We start from the raw sequence: 20,420 nt of genomic DNA on the forward strand, positions 1-20,420 counted from the left end.
CAGGAGGCCTGTATACAATTCCCATGACAGTTTTAAGTGCTCTTTTATTCCTCAACTCTAAAAATAGAGCCTCTGCTGATGGCTTTCCCTGACCTATACCCCGCCTTACTCGAGGATGCAGGGGAGGGAAGGAGAAAGGGCCAAGGATGGAAGGACGTGAGGAGAAAGGGAGTTGAAGCTTTCGGGTTGATTGAACCTAAACGGGTTACATTTCTGTCCCCTATAGTGGCAGAACCTTCATGTTTGCACAGCAGGTGAGGGTTAGCCAGCTACTCCCATGAGAGGCATCAAGCCCAGTTCCCACTGTCCAGCAGAGGGGGCATGGGGAGTGAGCAGTGCAGTGTCCAGCAGTGAGAGAGGGGCATGGGGTGTGAGCAGTGCCGTGTCCAGCAGTGAGAGAGGGGCATGGGGAGTGAGCAGTGCAGTGTCCAGCAGTGAGAGAGGGGCATGGGGAGTGAGCAGTGCCGTGTCCAGCAGTGAGGGAGGGGGATGGGGAGGGAGCAGTGCCGTGTCCAGCAGTGAGAGAGGGGGATGGGGAGTGAGCAGTGCAGTGTCCAGCAGTGAGAGAGGGGCATGGGGAGTGAGCAGTGCAGTGTCCAGCAGTGAGAGAGGGGCATGGGGAGTGAGCAGTGCAGTGTCCAGCAGTGAGGGAGAGGGATGGGGAGGGAGCAGTGCAGTGTCCAGCAGTGAGAGAGGGGGATGGGGAGGGAGCAGTGCAGTGTCCAGCACTGAGAGAGGGGCATGGGGAGTGAGCAGTGCAGTGTCCAGCAGTGAGGGAGGGGGATGGGGAGGGAGCAGTGCAGTGTCCAGCAGTGAGAGAGGGGGATGGGGAGTGAGCAGTGTAGTGTCCAGCAGTGAGAGAGGGGCATGGGGAGTGAGCAGTGCAGTGTCCAGCAGTGAGAGAGGGGCATGGGGAGTGAGCAGTGCAGTGTCCAGCAGTGAGAGAGGGGCATGGGGAGTGAGCAGTGCAGTGTCCAGCAGTGAGGGGCATGGGGAGTGAGCAGTGCAGTGTCCAGCAGTGAGAGAGGGGGATGGGGAGTGAGCAGTGTAGTGTCCAGCAGTGAGAGAGGGGCATGGGGAGTGAGCAGTGCAGTGTCCAGCAGTGAGAGAGGGGCATGGGGAGTGAGCAGTGCAGTGTCCAGCAGTGAGAGAGGGGCATGGGGAGTGAGCAGTGCAGTGTTCAGCAGTGAGGGGCATGGGGAGTGAGCAGTGCAGTGTCCAGCAGTGAGGGGCATGGGGAGTGAGCAGTGCCGTGTCCAGCAGTGAGGGGCATGGGGAGTGAGCAGTGCAGTGTCCAGCAGTGAGGGGCATGGGGAGTGAGCAGTGCCGTGTCCAGCAGTGAGAGAGGGGCATGGGGAGTGAGCAGTGCAGTGTCCAGCAGTGAGAGAGGGGCATGGGGAGTGAGCAGTGCAGTGTCCAGCAGTGAGAGAGGGGGATGGGGAGGGAGCAGTGCAGTGTCCAGCAGTGAGAGGGGGGGATGGGGAGGGAGCAGTGCAGTGTCCAGCAGTGAGAGAGGGGCATGGGGAGTGAGCAGTGTAGTGTCCAGCAGTGAGAGAGGGGCATGGGGAGTGAGCAGTGTAGTGTCCAGCAGTGAGAGAGGGGCATGGGGAGTGAGCAGTGCAGTGTCCAGCAGTGAGAGAGGGGGATGGGGAGTGAGCAGTGCAGTGTCCAGCAGTGAGAGAGGGGGATGGGGAGGGAGCAGTGCAGTGTCCAGCAGTGAGAGAGGGGCATGGGGAGTGAGCAGTGCAGTGTCCAGCAGTGAGGGAGGGGGATGGGGAGTGAGCAGTGTAGTGTCCAGCAGTGAGAGAGGGGCATGGGGAGTGAGCAGTGCCGTGTCCAGCAGTGAGGGAGGGGGATGGGGAGGGAGCAGTGCAGTGTCCAGCAGTGAGGGAGGGGGATGGGGAGGGAGCAGTGCAGTGTCCAGCAGTGAGGGAGGGGGATGGGGAGGGAGCAGTGTAGTGTCCAGCAGTGAGGGAGGGGGATGGGGAGTGAGCAGTGCAGTGTCCAGCAGTGAGAGAGGGGGATGGGGAGTGAGCAGTGCAGTGTCCAGCGGTGAGAGAGGGGCATGGGGAGTGAGCAGTGCAGTGTCCAGCAGTGAGAGAGGGGGATGGGGAGGGAACAGTGCAGTGTCCAGCAGTGAGGGAGGGGGTTGGGGAGGGAGCAGTGTCCAGCAGTGAGAGAGGGGCATGGGGAGTGAGCAGTGCAGTGTCCAGCAGTGAGAGAGGGTGAGATGGGGAGTGAGCAGTGCAGTGTCCAGCAGTGAGAGAGGGGTATGGGGAGTGAGCAGTGCAGTGTCCAGCAGTGAGAGAGGGGGATGAGGAGGGAGCAGTGCAGTGTCCAGCAGTGAGGGAGGGGGATGGGGAGTGAGCAGTGCAGTGTCCAGCAGTGAGGGAGGGGGATGGGGAGTGAGCAGTGCAGTGTCCAGTAGTGAGAGAGGGGCATGGGGAGTGAGCATTGCAGTGTCCAGCAGTGAGGGAGGGGGATGGGGAAAGAGCAGTGCAGTGTCCAGCAGTGAGGGAGGGGGATGGGGAGTGAGCAGTGCAGTGTCCAGCAGTGAGGGAGGGGGATGAGGAGTGAGCAGTGCAGTGTCCAGCAGTGAGGGAGGGGGATGGGGAGGGAGCAGTGCAGTGTCCAGCAGTGAGAGAGGGGGATGGGGAGGGAGCAGTGCAGTGTCCAGCAGTGAGAGAGGGGGATGGGGAGTGAGCAGTGCAGTGTCCAGCAGTGAGAGAGGGGGATGGGGAGGGAGCAGTGCAGTGTCCAGCAGTGAGAGAGGGGGATGGGGAGTGAGCAGTGCAGTGTCCAGCAGTGAGAGAGGGGGATGGGGAGTGAGCAGTGCAGTGTCCAGCAGTGAGAGAGGGGGATGGGGAGGGAGCAGTGCAGTGTCCAGCAGTGAGAGAGGGGGATGGGGAGGGAGCAGTGCAGTGTCCAGCAGTGAGAGAGGGGCATGGGGAGTGAGCAGTGCAGTGTCCAGCAGTGAGGGAGGGGGATGAGGAGTGAGCAGTGCAGTGTCCAGCAGTGAGGAGCATGGGGAGTGAGCAGTGCAGAGTCCGGCAGTGAGAGAGGGGGATGGGGAGGGAGCAGTGCAGTGTCCAGCAGTGAGGGAGGGGGATGGGGAGGGAGCAGTGTAGTGTCCAGCAGTGAGAGAGGGGCATGGGGAGTGAGCAGTGCAGTGTCCAGCAGTGAGAGAGGGGCATGGGGAGTGAGCAGTGCAGTGTCCAGCAGTGAGAGAGGGGCATGGGGAGTGAGCAGTGCAGTGTCCAGCAGTGAGGGGCATGGGGAGTGAGCAGTGCAGTGTCCAGCAGTGAGAGAGGGGGATGGGCAGTGAGCAGTGTAGTGTCCAGCAGTGAGAGAGGGGCATGGGGAGTGAGCAGTGCAGTGTCCAGCAGTGAGAGAGGGGCATGGGGAGTGAGCAGTGCAGTGTCCAGCAGTGAGAGAGGGGCATGGGGAGTGAGCAGTGCAGTGTTCAGCAGTGAGGGGCATGGGGAGTGAGCAGTGCAGTGTCCAGCAGTGAGGGGCATGGGGAGTGAGCAGTGCCGTGTCCAGCAGTGAGGGGCATGGGGAGTGAGCAGTGCAGTGTCCAGCAGTGAGGGGCATGGGGAGTGAGCAGTGCCGTGTCCAGCAGTGAGAGAGGGGCATGGGGAGTGAGCAGTGCAGTGTCCAGCAGTGAGAGAGGGGCATGGGGAGTGAGCAGTGCAGTGTCCAGCAGTGAGAGAGGGGGATGGGGAGGGAGTAGTGCAGTGTCCAGCAGTGAGAGAGGGGGATGGGGAGGGAGCAGTGCAGTGTCCAGCAGTGAGAGAGGGGCATGGGGAGTGAGCAGTGTAGTGTCCAGCAGTGAGAGAGGGGCATGGGGAGTGAGCAGTGTAGTGTCCAGCAGTGAGAGAGGGGGATGGGGAGTGAGCAGTGCAGTGTCCAGCAGTGAGAGAGGGGGATGGGGAGTGAGCAGTGCAGTGTCCAGCAGTGAGAGAGGGGGATGGGGAGGGAGCAGTGCAGTGTCCAGCAGTGAGAGAGGGGGATGGGGAGTGAGCAGTGCAGTGTCCAGCAGTGAGAGAGGGGGATGGGGAGGGAGCAGTGCAGTGTCCAGCAGTGAGAGAGGGGCATGGGGAGTGAGCAGTGCCGTGTCCAGCAGTGAGGGAGGGGGATGGGGAGGGAGCAGTGCCGTGTCCAGCAGAGAGAGAGGGGGATGGGGAGTGAGCAGTGCAGTGTCCAGCAGTGAGAGAGGGGCATGGGGAGTGAGCAGTGCAGTGTCCAGCAGTGAGAGAGGGGCATGGGGAGTGAGCAGTGCAGTGTCCAGCAGTGAGGGAGGGGGATGGGGAGGGAGCAGTGCAGTGTCCAGCAGTGAGAGAGGGGGATGGGGAGGGAGCAGTGCAGTGTGCAGCACTGAGAGAGGGGCATGGGGAGTGAGCAGTGCAGTGTCCAGCAGTGAGGGAGGGGGATGGGGAGGGAGCAGTGCAGTGTCCAGCAGTGAGAGAGGGGGATGGGGAGTGAGCAGTGTAGTGTCCAGCAGTGAGAGAGGGGCATGGGGAGTGAGCAGTGCAGTGTCCAGCAGTGAGAGAGGGGCATGGGGAGTGAGCAGTGCAGTGTCCAGCAGTGAGAGAGGGGCATGGGGAGTGAGCAGTGCAGTGTCCAGCAGTGAGGGGCATGGGGAGTGAGCAGTGCAGTGTCCAGCAGTGAGAGAGGGGGATGGGGAGTGAGCAGTGTAGTGTCCAGCAGTGAGAGAGGGGCATGGGGAGTGAGCAGTGCAGTGTCCAGCAGTGAGAGAGGGGCATGGGGAGTGAGCAGTGCAGTGTCCAGCAGTGAGAGAGGGGCATGGGGAGTGAGCAGTGCAGTGTTCAGCAGTGAGGGGCATGGGGAGTGAGCAGTGCAGTGTCCAGCAGTGAGGGGCATGGGGAGTGAGCAGTGCCGTGTCCAGCAGTGAGGGGCATGGGGAGTGAGCAGTGCAGTGTCCAGCAGTGAGGGGCATGGGGAGTGAGCAGTGCCGTGTCCAGCAGTGAGAGAGGGGCATGGGGAGTGAGCAGTGCAGTGTCCAGCAGTGAGAGAGGGGCATGGGGAGTGAGCAGTGCAGTGTCCAGCAGTGAGAGAGGGGGATGGGGAGGGAGCAGTGCAGTGTCCAGCAGTGAGAGAGGGGGATGGGGAGGGAGCAGTGCAGTGTCCAGCAGTGAGAGAGGGGCATGGGGAGTGAGCAGTGTAGTGTCCAGCAGTGAGAGAGGGGCATGGGGAGTGAGCAGTGTAGTGTCCAGCAGTGAGAGAGGGGCATGGGGAGTGAGCAGTGCAGTGTCCAGCAGTGAGAGAGGGGGATGGGGAGTGAGCAGTGCAGTGTCCAGCAGTGAGAGAGGGGGATGGGGAGGGAGCAGTGCAGTGTCCAGCAGTGAGAGAGGGGCATGGGGAGTGAGCAGTGCAGTGTCCAGCAGTGAGGGAGGGGGATGGGGAGTGAGCAGTGTAGTGTCCAGCAGTGAGAGAGGGGCATGGGGAGTGAGCAGTGCCGTGTCCAGCAGTGAGAGAGGGGCATGGGGAGTGAGCAGTGCAGTGTCCAGCAGTGAGAGAGGGGCATGGGGAGTGAGCAGTGCAGTGTCCAGCAGTGAGAGAGGGGGATGGGGAGTGAGCAGTGTAGTGTCCAGCAGTGAGAGAGGGGGATGGGGAGGGAGCAGTGCAGTGTCCAGCAGTGAGGGAGGGGGATGGGGAGGGAGCAGTGTAGTGTCCAGCAGTGAGGGAGGGGGATGGGGAGTGAGCAGTGCAGTGTCCAGCAGTGAGAGAGGGGGATGGGGAGTGAGCAGTGCAGTGTCCAGCAGTGAGAGAGGGGCATGGGGAGTGAGCAGTGCAGTGTCCAGCAGTGAGAGAGGGGGATGGGGAGGGAACAGTGCAGTGTCCAGCAGTGAGGGAGGGGGATGGGGAGGGAGCAGTGTCCAGCAGTGAGAGAGGGGCATGGGGAGTGAGCAGTGCAGTGTCCAGCAGTGAGAGAGGGTGAGATGGGGAGTGAGCAGTGCAGTGTCCAGCAGTGAGAGAGGGGCATGGGGAGTGAGCAGTGCAGTGTCCAGCAGTGAGAGAGGGGGATGAGGAGGGAGCAGTGCAGTGTCCAGCAGTGAGGGAGGGGGATGGGGAGTGAGCAGTGCAGTGTCCAGCAGTGAGGGAGGGGGATGGGGAGTGAGCAGTGCAGTGTCCAGCAGTGAGAGAGGGGCATGGGGAGTGAGCATTGCAGTGTCCAGCAGTGAGGGAGGGGGATGGGGAGTGAGCAGTGCAGTGTCCAGCAGTGAGGGAGGGGGATGGGGAGTGAGCAGTGCAGTGTCCAGCAGTGAGGGAGGGGGATGAGGAGTGAGCAGTGCAGTGTCCAGCAGTGAGAGAGGGGGATGGGGAGGGAGCAGTGCAGTGTCCAGCAGTGAGAGAGGGGGATGGGGAGTGAGCAGTGCAGTGTCCAGCAGTGAGAGAGGGGGATGGGGAGTGAGCAGTGCAGTGTCCAGCAGTGAGAGAGGGGGATGGGGAGGGAGCAGTGCAGTGTCCAGCAGTGAGAGAGGGGGATGGGGAGTGAGCAGTGCAGTGTCCAGCAGTGAGAGAGGGGGATGGGGAGGGAGCAGTGCAGTGTCCAGCAGTGAGAGAGGGGCATGGGGAGTGAGCAGTGCAGTGTCCAGCAGTGAGGGAGGGGGATGAGGAGTGAGCAGTGCAGTGTCCAGCAGTGAGGATCATGGGGAGTGAGCAGTGCAGAGTCCGGCAGTGAGAGAGGGGGATGGGGAGGGAGCAGTGCAGTGTCCAGCAGTGATGGAGGGGGATGGGGAGGGAGCAGTGTCCAGCAGTGAGGGAGGGGGATGGGGAGGGAGCAGTGCAGTGTCCAGCAGTGAGAGAGGGGGATGGGGAGGGAGCAGTGCAGTGTCCAGCAGTGAGGGAGGGGGATGAGGAGTGAGCAGTGCAGTGTCCAGCAGTGAGAGAGGGGGATGGGGAGGGAGCAGTGCAGTGTCCAGCAGTGAGGGAGGGGGATGAGGAGTGAGCAGTGCAGTGTCCAGCAGTGAGAGAGGGGGATGGGGAGGGAGCAGTGCAGTGTCCAGCAGTGAGGGAGGGGGATGGGGAGTGAGCAGTGCAGTGTCCAGCAGTGAGAGAGGGGGATGGGGAGGGAGCAGTGCAGTGTCCAGCAGTGAGAGAGGGGCATGGGGAGTGAGCAGTGCAGTGTCCAGCAGTGAGAGAGGGGGATGGGGAGGGAGCAGTGCAGTGTCCAGCAGTGAGAGAGGGGGATGGGGAGGGAGCAGTGCAGTGTCCAGCAGTGAGGGAGGGGGATGAGGAGTGAGCAGTGCAGTGTCCAGCAGTGAGGGAGGGGGATGGGGAGGGAGCAGTGCAGTGTCCAGCAGTGAGGGAGGGGGATGGGGAGGGAGCAGTGCAGTGTTGGGGGAGGGGGAGTGAACAGGCTCAGCATGGAGTTCTGAAGCTCACTGGTGAATCCGCCTGTAGCTGCAGCTGAAATCAGCTTCCTCACCGCACATCAGGAATCAGTGCTGGGGCCTCAGTTAGACCTTGTCTTACCGAACGATCAGGGATAGAGTTGGGAGGGGGTGGGTACGAGCCTGGAAATCATGCACTTCTGATTGACACCTGATTCTCGTTTGTAGACTCTGTTTTGTCTTTCTGGGTTTGATCGGGATCCATGATTTCACCCTCATCGAAGGCCTGCACAGCTTCTTGAACCAATGTGTCCGGCAAGAGGACTCGGATATGCAGTGCTGTGAGAGAGAGACAGAAAATGTGCTGTTAAATGAATCCCCGTTGGATATTCACTGGGCACAGCAACAACAACTTGCATTTCTAATCGGGTCTTTAATGTTGTAAAACATCCCAAGAAACTCCACAGCAGTATAAATCAGACAATCAAGAACAATGAATGTCAGAGCAGGTACGAAGGTCCAAATGGCCTGCTCCTGCTCCTATTTTCTATGTTTCTAATTGCCCATGACAACAGCTCGGCCATTTCAGAGGGCAGTTAAGACAACCACATTGCTGTGGGTCTGCAATCACATGTAGGCCAGACCAGGTAAGGATGGCAGATTTCCTTCCCTAAAGGGCATTAGTGAATCAGGTGGGTCTTTATAACAATCAATGATAGTATCATTGCACCATTACTGAGACTAGCTTTCAATTCCAGCTTTCAATGAATTAATTGAATTTAAATTCCACCGGCTGACATGATGGGACATAAACCAGTGTCCCCAGGGCATTAGCCTGGGTCTCTGGATTACTAAAAATAAGAGCAAAATACTACAGATGCTAGAACTCTGAAATGAGAACAGAAAGTGCTGGAAATACTCAAATACTCTGACAGCATTTGTGGAGACAGAAACAGAGTAAACGTTTCAGGTCTGTGACCCTTCATGAGAACTGACAAAAGTTAGAAAGGTAACATCCTTTGAACAAGCGAGAGGTGGGTGCAGGGGGGGCGGGGAGAAGTAGAACATGGAGGAAGGACTGTGATAGGATGTACGGGGCAGAGACTAAATGACAAATGTCATAAAACAGATTGCAAAAGGAGTGCTAAATCTTGTGTGGTGTTTGCCAGTCACAGGATGCTGCCGTCAAGCCAAAAAGACGTCCTGCCTATCACACAATGAGTAATGTGATATGTGAATTTCAATGCCAGTGTGATGCTAGGTATATAGGCCGTACATCCCAAAGACTGGCAGATCGTATCAAACAACATATCCCTTCCACTGTTCGCAACAGGCAAAGTACAGACCATTCCCAACCAGCCCATGCTTGCAAAACTCAGAACACAGTGTCTTAAATCTATGCCCCCTGGTTTTTGACCCCTCTGCTAGAGAAAAGGTCTCTTCCTATCTATCCTATCAATGCCCCTCATAATTTTGTATACCTCAATCAGGTCACCCCTCAGCCTTCTCTGCTCTAAGGAAAACAATCCTAGCCTTTTCAGTCTCTCTTCATAGCTGAAATGCTCCAGCCCAGGCAACATCCTGGTGAATCTCCTCTGCATCCTCTCCAGTGCAATCACATCCTTCCCATAGTGTGATGCCCAGAACTGTACACAGTACTCCAGCTGTGGCCTAACTAGTGTTTTATACAGCTCCATCATAACCTCCCTGCTCTTATATTCTGTGCCTCGGCTGATAAAGGCAAGTATCCCATATGCCTTCCTAACCACCTTATCTACCTGTGCTGCTGCCTTCAGTGATCAATGGACAAGTACACCAAGGGCCCGCTGACCTTCTGTACTTCCTAGGGTCCTACCATCCATTGTATATTTCCTTGCCTTGTTAGTCCTCCCAAAATGCATCACCTCACACTTCTCAGGATTAAATTCCATTTGCCACTGCTCTGCCCATCTTACCAGCCCATCTATATCATCCTGTAATCTAAGGCTTTCCTCCTCACTATTTACAACACCACCAATTTTCGTGTCATCTGCGAACTTACTGATCATACCTCCTATATTCACGTCTAAATCATTAATGTACACTACAAACAGCAAGGGTCCCAGCACCGATCCCTGCGGTACACCACTGGTCACAGGCTTCCAATCGCAAAAACAACCCTCGACCATCACCCTCTGCCTCCTGCCACAAAGCCAATTTTGGATCCAATTTGCCAAATTGCCCTGGATCCCATGGGCTCTTATTTTCTTAACCAATCTCCCATACGGGACCTTATCAAAAGCACTACTAAAGTCCATGTAGACTATATCAACTGCTTTACCCTCATCGACACATCTAGTCACCTCCTCGAAAGATTCAATCAAGTTTGTTAGACATGATCTCCACTTGACAAAGCCATGCTGACTATCCTTGATTAATCCCTGCCTCTCCAAGTGGAGATTAATCCTGTCCCTCAGAATTTTTACAATAGTTTCCCTACCACTGATGTTAGACTCACCGGCCTGTAATTACCTGGTTTATCCCTGCTACCCTTCTTGAATAATGGTACCACATTGGCTGTCCTCCAGTCCTCTGGTACCTTTCCTGTGTCCAGAGAGGATTTGAAAATTTGTGTCAGTGGCCCTGCTATCTCCTCCCTTGCCTCACACAACAGACTGGGATACATCTCATCTGGGCCTGGGGTTTATCCACTTCTAAGCTCGCTATAACAGCAATACTTTTTTTTTTAAAGATACAGCACTGAAACAGGCCCTTCGGCCCACCGAGTCTGTGCCGAACATCATTCACCCATTTATACTAATCCTACACTAATCCCATATTCCTACCACATCCCCACCTGTCCCTATATTTCCCTACCACCTACCTATACTAGGGGCAATTTATAATGGCCAATCCACCTATCAACCTGCAAGTCTTTGGCATGTGGGAGGAAACCGGAGCACCCGGAGGAAACCCACGCAGATACAGGGAGAACTTGCAAAGTCCACACAGGCAGTACCCGGAATTGAACCTGGGTCGCTGGAGCTGTGAGGCTGCGGTGCTAACCACTGCGCCACTGTGCCGCCCACTTCCTCCCTTTCAATGCTAATATGTTCAAGTATATGACAATCCCCCTCCCTGATCTCGACACCGACATCGTCCTTCTCATTGTGAACACAGATGAAAAGCAATCATTTAAAACCTCACCTATGTCCTCCGGCTCCACACACAGATTGTCACTTTGGTCCCTAATGGGCCCTACTCTCTCCCTGGTTATCCTCTTGCCCTTAATATACTTGTAAGATGCCTTTGGATTTTCCTTTATCTTGCCCGCCAGTGTTTTTTCATGCCCCCTCTTCCCTCTCCTTATTACTTTTTTAAGTACCTCCCCTGCAGTTTCTATACTCCTCTCGTGCCTCCGCTGTTTTCAGCACTCTGAATCTGCCATAAGCCTCCTTTTTTTTCCTTATCCAATCCTCGATAATCCATCGACATCCAGGGTTCCCTGGATTTGTTGGTCCTATCCTTCACTTTTAAGGGAACTTGTTGGCCCTGAACTATCACTATTTCCTTTTTGAATGACTCCCACTGGTCTGACGGAGACTTTTTTACAAGTAGCTGCTCCCAGTCCACTTTGGCCAGATCCTGTTTTATCAAACTGAAATCAGCCTTCCGCCAGTTCAGTACTTTTATTTATGGTCCCCCTTTGTCTTGACTTAGTTTGTCTTCTATAATTGACTGTGAATCACCCCCTACTGTACCTCCACTCTGTATCCCATTCCCCGGCCAAATTAGTTTAAACCCCCCTGCAACAGCACTAGCAAACCTCCCAGCAAGGATGTTGGTCCTGTTCCAGTTCAGGTGCAACCCGTTCAACTTGTACAGGTCCCACCATTGCCAGAAACAGACCCAGTGATCCAGCAGCACAGTGGCGCAGTGGTTAGCACCGCAGCCTCACAGTTCCAGCGACCCGGGTTCAATTCTGGGTACCGCCTGTGTGGAGTTTGCAAGTTCTCCCTGTGTCTGCGTGGGTTTTCTCCGGGTGCTCCGGTTTCCTCCCACAAGCCAAAAGACTTGGTTGGTTGGTAGGTAAATTGGCCATTATAAATTGCCCCCAGTACAGGGAGGTGGTAGGGAAATGTGGGGATGTGGCAGGAATATGGGATTAGTGTAGGATTAGTATAAATGGGTGGTTGATGGTCGGCCCAGACTCGGTGGGCCGAAGGGCCTGTTTCAGTGCTGTATCTCTAAATTAAACTAAACTAAAACTAAAAACTTCCCTCCTGCACCATCTCCTCAGCCACGCAGTGATCTGCTCTATCCTCCTATTCCTATACTCACCAGCACGTGGCACCGGGAGTAATCCAGAGATTACAACCTTTGAGGTCCTGCTTTTTAATCTGCAGCCCAGCTGCCTAAATTCTTGTTGCAGGACCTCATCACTCTTTCTACCTGTGTCGTTGGTACCAATGTGTACCATGACCTCTGACTGTTCACCCTCCCCCTTCAGAATGTCCGGCATGCGCTCTGTGACATCCTTGACCCTAGCACCAGGAAGGCAACATACCATCCTGGAGTCTCGTTTGCGGCCACAGAAACGCCTGTCTGTACCGTTTGCGATAGAATCCCCCATCACGATAGCTCTTCCACTCCTTTTCATCCCCGCCTGTGCAGCTGAGCCACCTGTGGTGTCACAGACTTGGCAGTGTGTGCTGGCATACTGAGACAGTGCGTGTGCCAGGGTTGGTATATTGTGGCACAGTGTGCAACAATGTGTCCAGGCCCTAATTACGTGCATAAACGATCTTTGGATATCTGTCCTTTCCCCTCCACAGTTGGTCTGTTACTGAACGTACCTTCTGCTAAGTATTTTAGGCAGGTGCTTTTGCCTGCAAGCAGCTTGCCCAGAATGCATGCCTTGATGGGGAATGGGGGAAACACAGGAGGTGGCGTTGGTGGTTTAGGAGGATTGACAATCTCAAAGATCCGGTGAACCACATGTCCGAGAACGTTATTATTGGGTGGTGGGCCACGAATATCTTCTTCATCAGGTGGCAGCCATTCACCAGTCATCATCTGAGAAAGAGAGACAGACAGAGAGAGAGACAGAGAGAGAGGGACACAGAGGAAGAAAGAGACAGAGGGAGACAGCCCATGGACAGGGCAAGGAATGCCGAGAGAAAGAAAACAATTGAAGGCAGGAAGAAAAGGAGTGCAAGGAGGAGAAAAAAAATACAGATTCAGTGAAGAGTGACAGCCAGAAGAGATGGGAGAGATTCAGAGAAGCAAAGCAGATTGAAAAAACATTGGTCAATAACAGATTCCATCGTCACATCATAACAATTATAATCACCGCAAAAAAATCACACACTCTCACCCTCAAAATCAATAAACACACACACACTCTCACCCCCAAAATCAATAAACACACACACACTCTCACCCCCAAAATCAATAAACACACACACACTCTCACCCCCAAAATCAATAAACACACACACTCTCACCCCCAAAATCAATCCACACACACACACTCTCACCCTCAAAATCAATAAACACACACACACTCTCACCCCCAAAATCAATAAACACACACACACTCTCACCCCCAAAATCAATAAACACACACACACTCTCACCCCCAAAATCAATAAACACACACACTCTCACCCTCAAAATCAATAAACACACACACACTCTCACCCTCAAAATCAATAAACACACACACTCTCACCCCCAAAATCAATAAACACACACACACTCTCACCCTCAAAATCAATAAACACACACACACTCTCACCCCCAAAATCAATAAACACACACACACTCTCACCCCCAAAATCAATAAACACACACACACTCTCACCCTCAAAATCAATAAACACACACACACTCTCACCCCCAAAATCAATAAACACACACACACTCTCACCCCCAAAATCAATAAACACACACACTCTCACCCTCAAAATCAATAAACACACACACACTCTCACCCCCAAAATCAATAAACACACACACTCTCACCCTCAAAATCAATAAACACACACACTCTCACCCCCAAAATCAATAAACACACACACTCTCACCCCCAAAATCAATAAACACACACACACTCTCACCCTCAAAATCAATAAACACACACACACTCTCACCCCAAAATCAATAAACACACACACTCTCACCCTCAAAATCAATAAACACACACACACTCTCACCCCAAAAATCAATAAACACACACACACTCTCACCCTCAAAATCAATAAACACACACACACTCTCACCCCCAAAATCAATAAACACACACACACTCTCACCCCAAAATCAATAAACACACACACACTCTCACCCTCAAAATCAATAAACCCCCCCACCACACACCACTCACACCCCCAAACCATAACACACACACACACTCTCACCCCCAAATCAATAAACACACACACACTCTCACCCCCAAAATCAATAAACACACACACTCTCACCCCAAAATCAATAAACACACACACTCTCACCCCCAAAATCATAAACACACACACACTCTCACCCTCAAAATCAATAAACACACACACACTCTCACCCCCCAAAATCAATAAACACACACACACACCTCACCCCCAAAATCAATAACACACACACACTCTCACCCCCAAAATCAATAAACACACACACACTCTCACCCCAAAATCAATAAACACACACACACCTCACCCCCAAAATCAAAAACACACACACACCTCACACCCCAAAATCAATAACACACACACACCTCACCCCAAAATCAATAAACACACACACACCTCCACCCCAAAATCAAAACACACACCACACCCCACCACACACACACCCCCCAAAACAAAACACACACACTCTCACCCCAAAATCAATAAACACACACACACTCCACCCCCAAAATCAATAAACACACACACACTCCACCCCCAAAATCAATAAACACACACACACTCTCACCCCCAAAATCAATAAACACACACACACTCCACCCCCAAAATCAATAAACACACACACACCTCACCCCCAAAATCAATAACACACACACACTCTCACCCCCAAAATCAATAAACACACACACTCTCACCCCCAAAATCAATAAACACACACACACTCTCACCCCCAAAATCAATAAACACACACACACTCTCACCCCCAAAATCAATAAACACACACACACACTCACCCCAAACACAACACACACACACCACACACCCACCCACAACCCAATCAATAAACACACACACACTCTCACCCCCAAAATCAATAAACACACACACACTCTCACCCCCAAAATCAATAAACACACACACACTCTCACCCCCAAAATCAATAAACACACACACACCTCACCCCCAAAATCAATAAACACACACACACTCTCACCCCCAAATCAATAAACACACACACACTCTCACCCCAAAATCAATAAACACACACACACTCTCACCCCCAAAATCAATAAACACACACACACCTCACCCCAAAATCAATAAACACACACACTCTCACCCCCAAAATCAATAAACACACACACACTCTCACCCCCAAAATCAATAACACACACACACTCTCACCCTCAAAATCAATAAACACACACACACTCTCACCCCCAAAATCAATAAACACACACACACACTCTCACCCCCAAAATCAATAACACACACACACCTCACCCCCAAAATCAATAACACACACACACTCCACCCCCAAAATCAATAACACACACACTCTCACCCCAAAATCAATAAACACACACACTCTCACCCCCAAATCAATAAACACACACACACTCTCACCCCAAAATCAATAAACACACACACACTCTCACCCCCAAAATCAATAAACACACACACACTCTCCCCCCAAAATCACTAAACACACACACACTCTCACCCCCAAAATCAATAAACACACACACACTCTCACCCCCAAAATCAATAAACACACACACACTCTCACCCCAAAATCAATAAACACACACACACTCTCACCCCAAAATCAATAAACACACACACACTCTCACCCCCAAAATCAATAAACACACACACACTCTCACCCCCAAAATCAATAAACACACACACTCTCACCCCCAAAATCAATAAACACACACACTCTCACCCCCAAAATCAATAAACACACACACACTCTCACCCCCAAAATCAATAACACACACACACTCTCACCCCAAAATCAATAAACACACACACTCTCACCCTCAAAATCAATAACACACCACACTCTCACCCCCAAAATCAATAAACACACACACACTCTCACCCCCAAAATCAATAAACACACACACTCTCACCCCAAAATCAATAAACACACACACTCTCACCCCAAAATCAATAAACACACACACTCTCACCCCCAAAATCAATAAACACACACACACTCTCACCCCCAAAATCAATAAACACACACACTCTCACCCCCAAAATCAATAAACACACACACTCTCACCCTCAAAATCAATAAACACACACACTCTCACCCCAAAATCAATAACACACACACACTCTCACCCCAAAATCAATAAACACACACACACTCTCACCCCCAAAATCAATAAACACACACACACTCTCACCCCCAAAATCAATAAACACACACACACTCTCACCCCAAAATCAATAAACACACACACTCTCACCCCAAAATCAATAAACACACACACACTCTCACCCCAAAATCAATAAACACACACACTCTCACCCTCAAAATCAATAAACACACACACTCTCACCCTCAAAATCAATAAACACACACACACTCTCACCCCCAAAATCAATAAACACACACACACTCTCACCCTCAAAATCAATAAACACACACACACTCTCACCCTCAAAATCAATAAACACACACACACTCTCACCCCAAAATCAATAAACACACACACACTCTCACCCCCAAAATCAATAAACACACACACACTCTCACCCCCAAAATCAATAAACACACACACTCTCACCCTCAAAATCAATAACACACACACACTCTCACCCCAAAATCAATAAACACACACACTCTCACCCCCAAAATCAATAAACACACACACACTCTCACCCTCAAAATCAATAAACACACACACTCTCACCCCCAAAATCAATAAACACACACACTCTCACCCTCAAAATCAATAAACACACACACTCTCACCCCCAAAATCAATAAACACACACACACTCTCACCCTCAAAATCAATAAACACACACACTCTCACCCCCAAAATCAATAAACACACACACTCTCACCCTCAAAATCAATAAACACACACACACTCTCACCCTCAAAATCAATAACACACACACACTCTCACCCTCAAAATCAATAAACACACACACTCTCACCCTCAAAATCAATAAACACACACACTCTCACCCTCAAAATCAATAAACACACACACACTCTCACCCCCAAAATCAATAAACACACACACTCTCACCCTCAAAATCAATAAACACACACACTCTCACCCTCAAAATCAATAAACACACACACTCTCACCCTCAAAATCAATAAACACACACACTCTCACCCCTCAAAATCAATAAACACACACACTCTCACCCTCAAAATCAATAAACACACACACACTCTCACCCTCAAAATCAATAAACACACACACACTCTCACCCTCAAAATCAATAAACACACACACTCTCACCCTCAAAATCAATAAACACACACACTCTCACCCTCAAAATCAATAACACACACACACTCTCACCCTCAAAATCAATAAACACACACACTCTCACCCCCAAAATCAATAAACACACACACTCTCACCCTCAAAATCAATAACACACACACACTCTCACCCTCAAAATCAATAAACACACACACACTCTCACCCTCAAAATCAATAAACACACACACTCTCACCCTCAAATCAATAAACACACACACTCTCACCCTCAAAATCAATAAACACACACACTCTCACCCCCAAAATCAATAACACACACACACTCTCACCCTCAAAATCAATAAACACACACACACTCTCACCCTCAAAATCAATAAACACACACACACTCTCACCCTCAAAATCAATAAACACACACACTCTCACCCCCAAAATCAATAAACACACACACTCTCACCCTCAAAATCAATAAACACACACACTCTCACCCCCAAAATCAATAAACACACACACACTCTCACCCTCAAAATCAATAACACACACACTCTCACCCCCAAAATCAATAAACACACACACTCTCACCCTCAAAATCAATAAACACACACACACTCTCACCCTCAAAATCAATAAACACACACACACTCTCACCCTCAAAATCAATAAACACACACACTCTCACCCCTCAAAATCAATAAACACACACACACTCTCACCCTCAAAATCAATAAACACACACACTCTCACCCCCAAAATCAATAAACACACACACACTCTCACCCTCAAAATCAATAAACACACACACACTCTCACCCTCAAAATCAATAAACACACACACACTCTCACCCTCAAATCAATAAACACACACACTCTCACCCCCAAAATCAATAAACACACACACACTCTCACCCCCAAATCAATACACACACACTCTCACCCCCAAAACATAAACACACACACTCTCACCCCCAAAATCAATAAACACACACACTCTCACCCCCAAAATCAATAAACACACACACACTCTCACCCTCAAAATCAATAAACACACACACACTCTCACCCCCAAAATCAATAACACACACACACTCTCACCCCCAAAATCAATAAACACACACACACTCTCACCCCAAAATCAATAAACACACACACACTCTCACCCCCAAAATCAATAACACACACACACTCTCACCCCCAAAATCAATAAACACACACACACTCTCACCCTCAAAATCAATAAACACACACACACTCTCACCCCCAAAATCAATAAACACACACACACTCTCACCCCCAAAATCAATACACACACACACTCTCACCCCCAAAATCAATAAACACACACACTCTCACCCCCAAAATCAATAAACACACACACTCTCACCCCCAAAATCAATAAACACACACACTCTCACCCCAAAATCAATAAACACACACACACTCTCACCCCCAAAATCAATACACACACACACTCTCACCCCAAAATCAATAAACACACACACACTCTCACCCCAAAATCAATAAACACACACACACTCACCCCCCAAAATCAATAAACACACACACACTCTCACCCCAAAATCAATAAACACACACACTCTCACCCCCAAAATCAATAAACACACACACACTCTCACCCCCAAAATCAATAAACACACACACACTCTCACCCCCAAAATCAATAAACACACACACACTCTCACCCCCAAAATCAATAAACACACACACTCTCACCCCCAAAATCAATAAACACACACACACTCTCACCCTCAAAATCAATAAACACACACACACTCTCACCCCCAAAATCAATAAACACACACACTCTCACCCTCAAAATCAATAAACACACACACACTCTCACCCCCAAAATCAATAAACACACACACACTCTCACCCTCAAAATCAATAAACACACACACACTCTCACCCCCAAAATCAATAAACACACACACACTCTCACCCCAAAATCAATAACACACACACACTCTCACCCCCAAAATCAATAAACACACACACTCTCACCCCAAAATCAATAAACACACACACACTCTCACCCCCAAAATCAATAAACACACACACACACTCTCACCCCCAAAATCAATAAACACACACACTCTCACCCCCAAAATCAATAAACACACACACACTCTCACCCCCAAAATCAATAAACACACACACACTCTCACCCTCAAAATCAATAAACACACACACTCTCACCCCAAAATCAATAAACACACACACTCTCACCCCCAAAATCAATAAACACACACACTCTCTCACCCCCAAAATCAATAAACACACACACTCTCACCCTCAAAATCAATAAACACACACACTCTCACCCTCAAAATCAATAAACACACACACTCTCACCCCCAAAATCAATAAACACACACACTCTCTCACCCCCAAAATCAATAAACACACACACACTCTCACCCTCAAAATCAATAAACACACACACTCTCACCCTCAAAATCAATAAACACACACACTCTCACCCCCAAAATCAATAAACACACACACTCTCACTCCCAAAATCAATAAACACACACACTCTCACCCTCAAAATCAATAAACACACACACTCTCACCCTCAAAATCAATAAACACACACACTCTCACCCCCAAAATCAATAAACACACACACTCTCACCCTCAAAATCAATAAACACACACACTCTCACCCTCAAAATCAATAAACACACACACTCTCACCCCCAAAATCAATAAACACACACACACTCTCACCCCAAAATCAATAAACACACACACTCTCACCCTCAAAATCAATAAACACACACACACTCTCACCCCCAAAATCAATAAACACACACACACTCACCCCCAAAATCAATAAACACACACACACTCTCACCCCCAAAATCAATAAACACACACACTCTCACCCTCAAAATCAATAAACACACACACTCTCACCCCTCAAAATCAATAAACACACACACTCTCACCCCCAAAATCAATAAACACACACACACTCTCACCCCCAAAATCAATAAACACACACACACTCTCACCCCCAAAATCAATAAACACACACACTCTCACCCTCAAAATCAATAAACACACACACACTCTCACCCCCAAAATCAATAAACACACACACACTCTCACCCCCAAAATCAATAAACACACACACACTCTCACCTCAAAATCAATAAACACACACACTCTCACCCTCAAAATCAATAAACACACACACTCTCACCCCCAAAATCAATAAACACACACACACTCTCACCCCCAAAATCAATAAACACACACACACTCTCACCCCCAAAATCAATAAACACACACACACTCTCACCCTCAAAATCAATAAACACACACACACTCTCACCCCCAAAATCAATAAACACACACACACTCTCACCCCCAAAATCAATAAACAA

The 20,420-nt window shown here is 50.5% G+C and overlaps 1 protein-coding gene across 3 annotated transcripts in view; it reads right to left on the reverse strand.

Moving 5' to 3' along the window:
• spef2 (sperm flagellar 2) overlaps window positions 1-20,420 on the reverse strand; it is an 849,051-nt gene that overhangs the window by 656,921 nt on the left and 171,710 nt on the right. For all 3 annotated transcript variants that reach the window (XM_068029096.1, XM_068029094.1, XM_068029095.1), the window contains 2 exons: window positions 12,194-12,413; window positions 7,570-7,697 (listed from right to left, as the gene is read on the reverse strand). In XM_068029096.1, coding sequence (XP_067885197.1) covers window positions 7,570-7,697; window positions 12,194-12,413 — 348 coding nt within the window. The remainder of the gene's footprint in view (window positions 1-7,569; window positions 7,698-12,193; window positions 12,414-20,420) is intronic.

Source organism: Heterodontus francisci, chromosome 4, assembly GCF_036365525.1.
Source record: "Heterodontus francisci isolate sHetFra1 chromosome 4, sHetFra1.hap1, whole genome shotgun sequence".
NCBI classification, from domain to species: Eukaryota; Metazoa; Chordata; class Chondrichthyes; order Heterodontiformes; family Heterodontidae; genus Heterodontus; species Heterodontus francisci.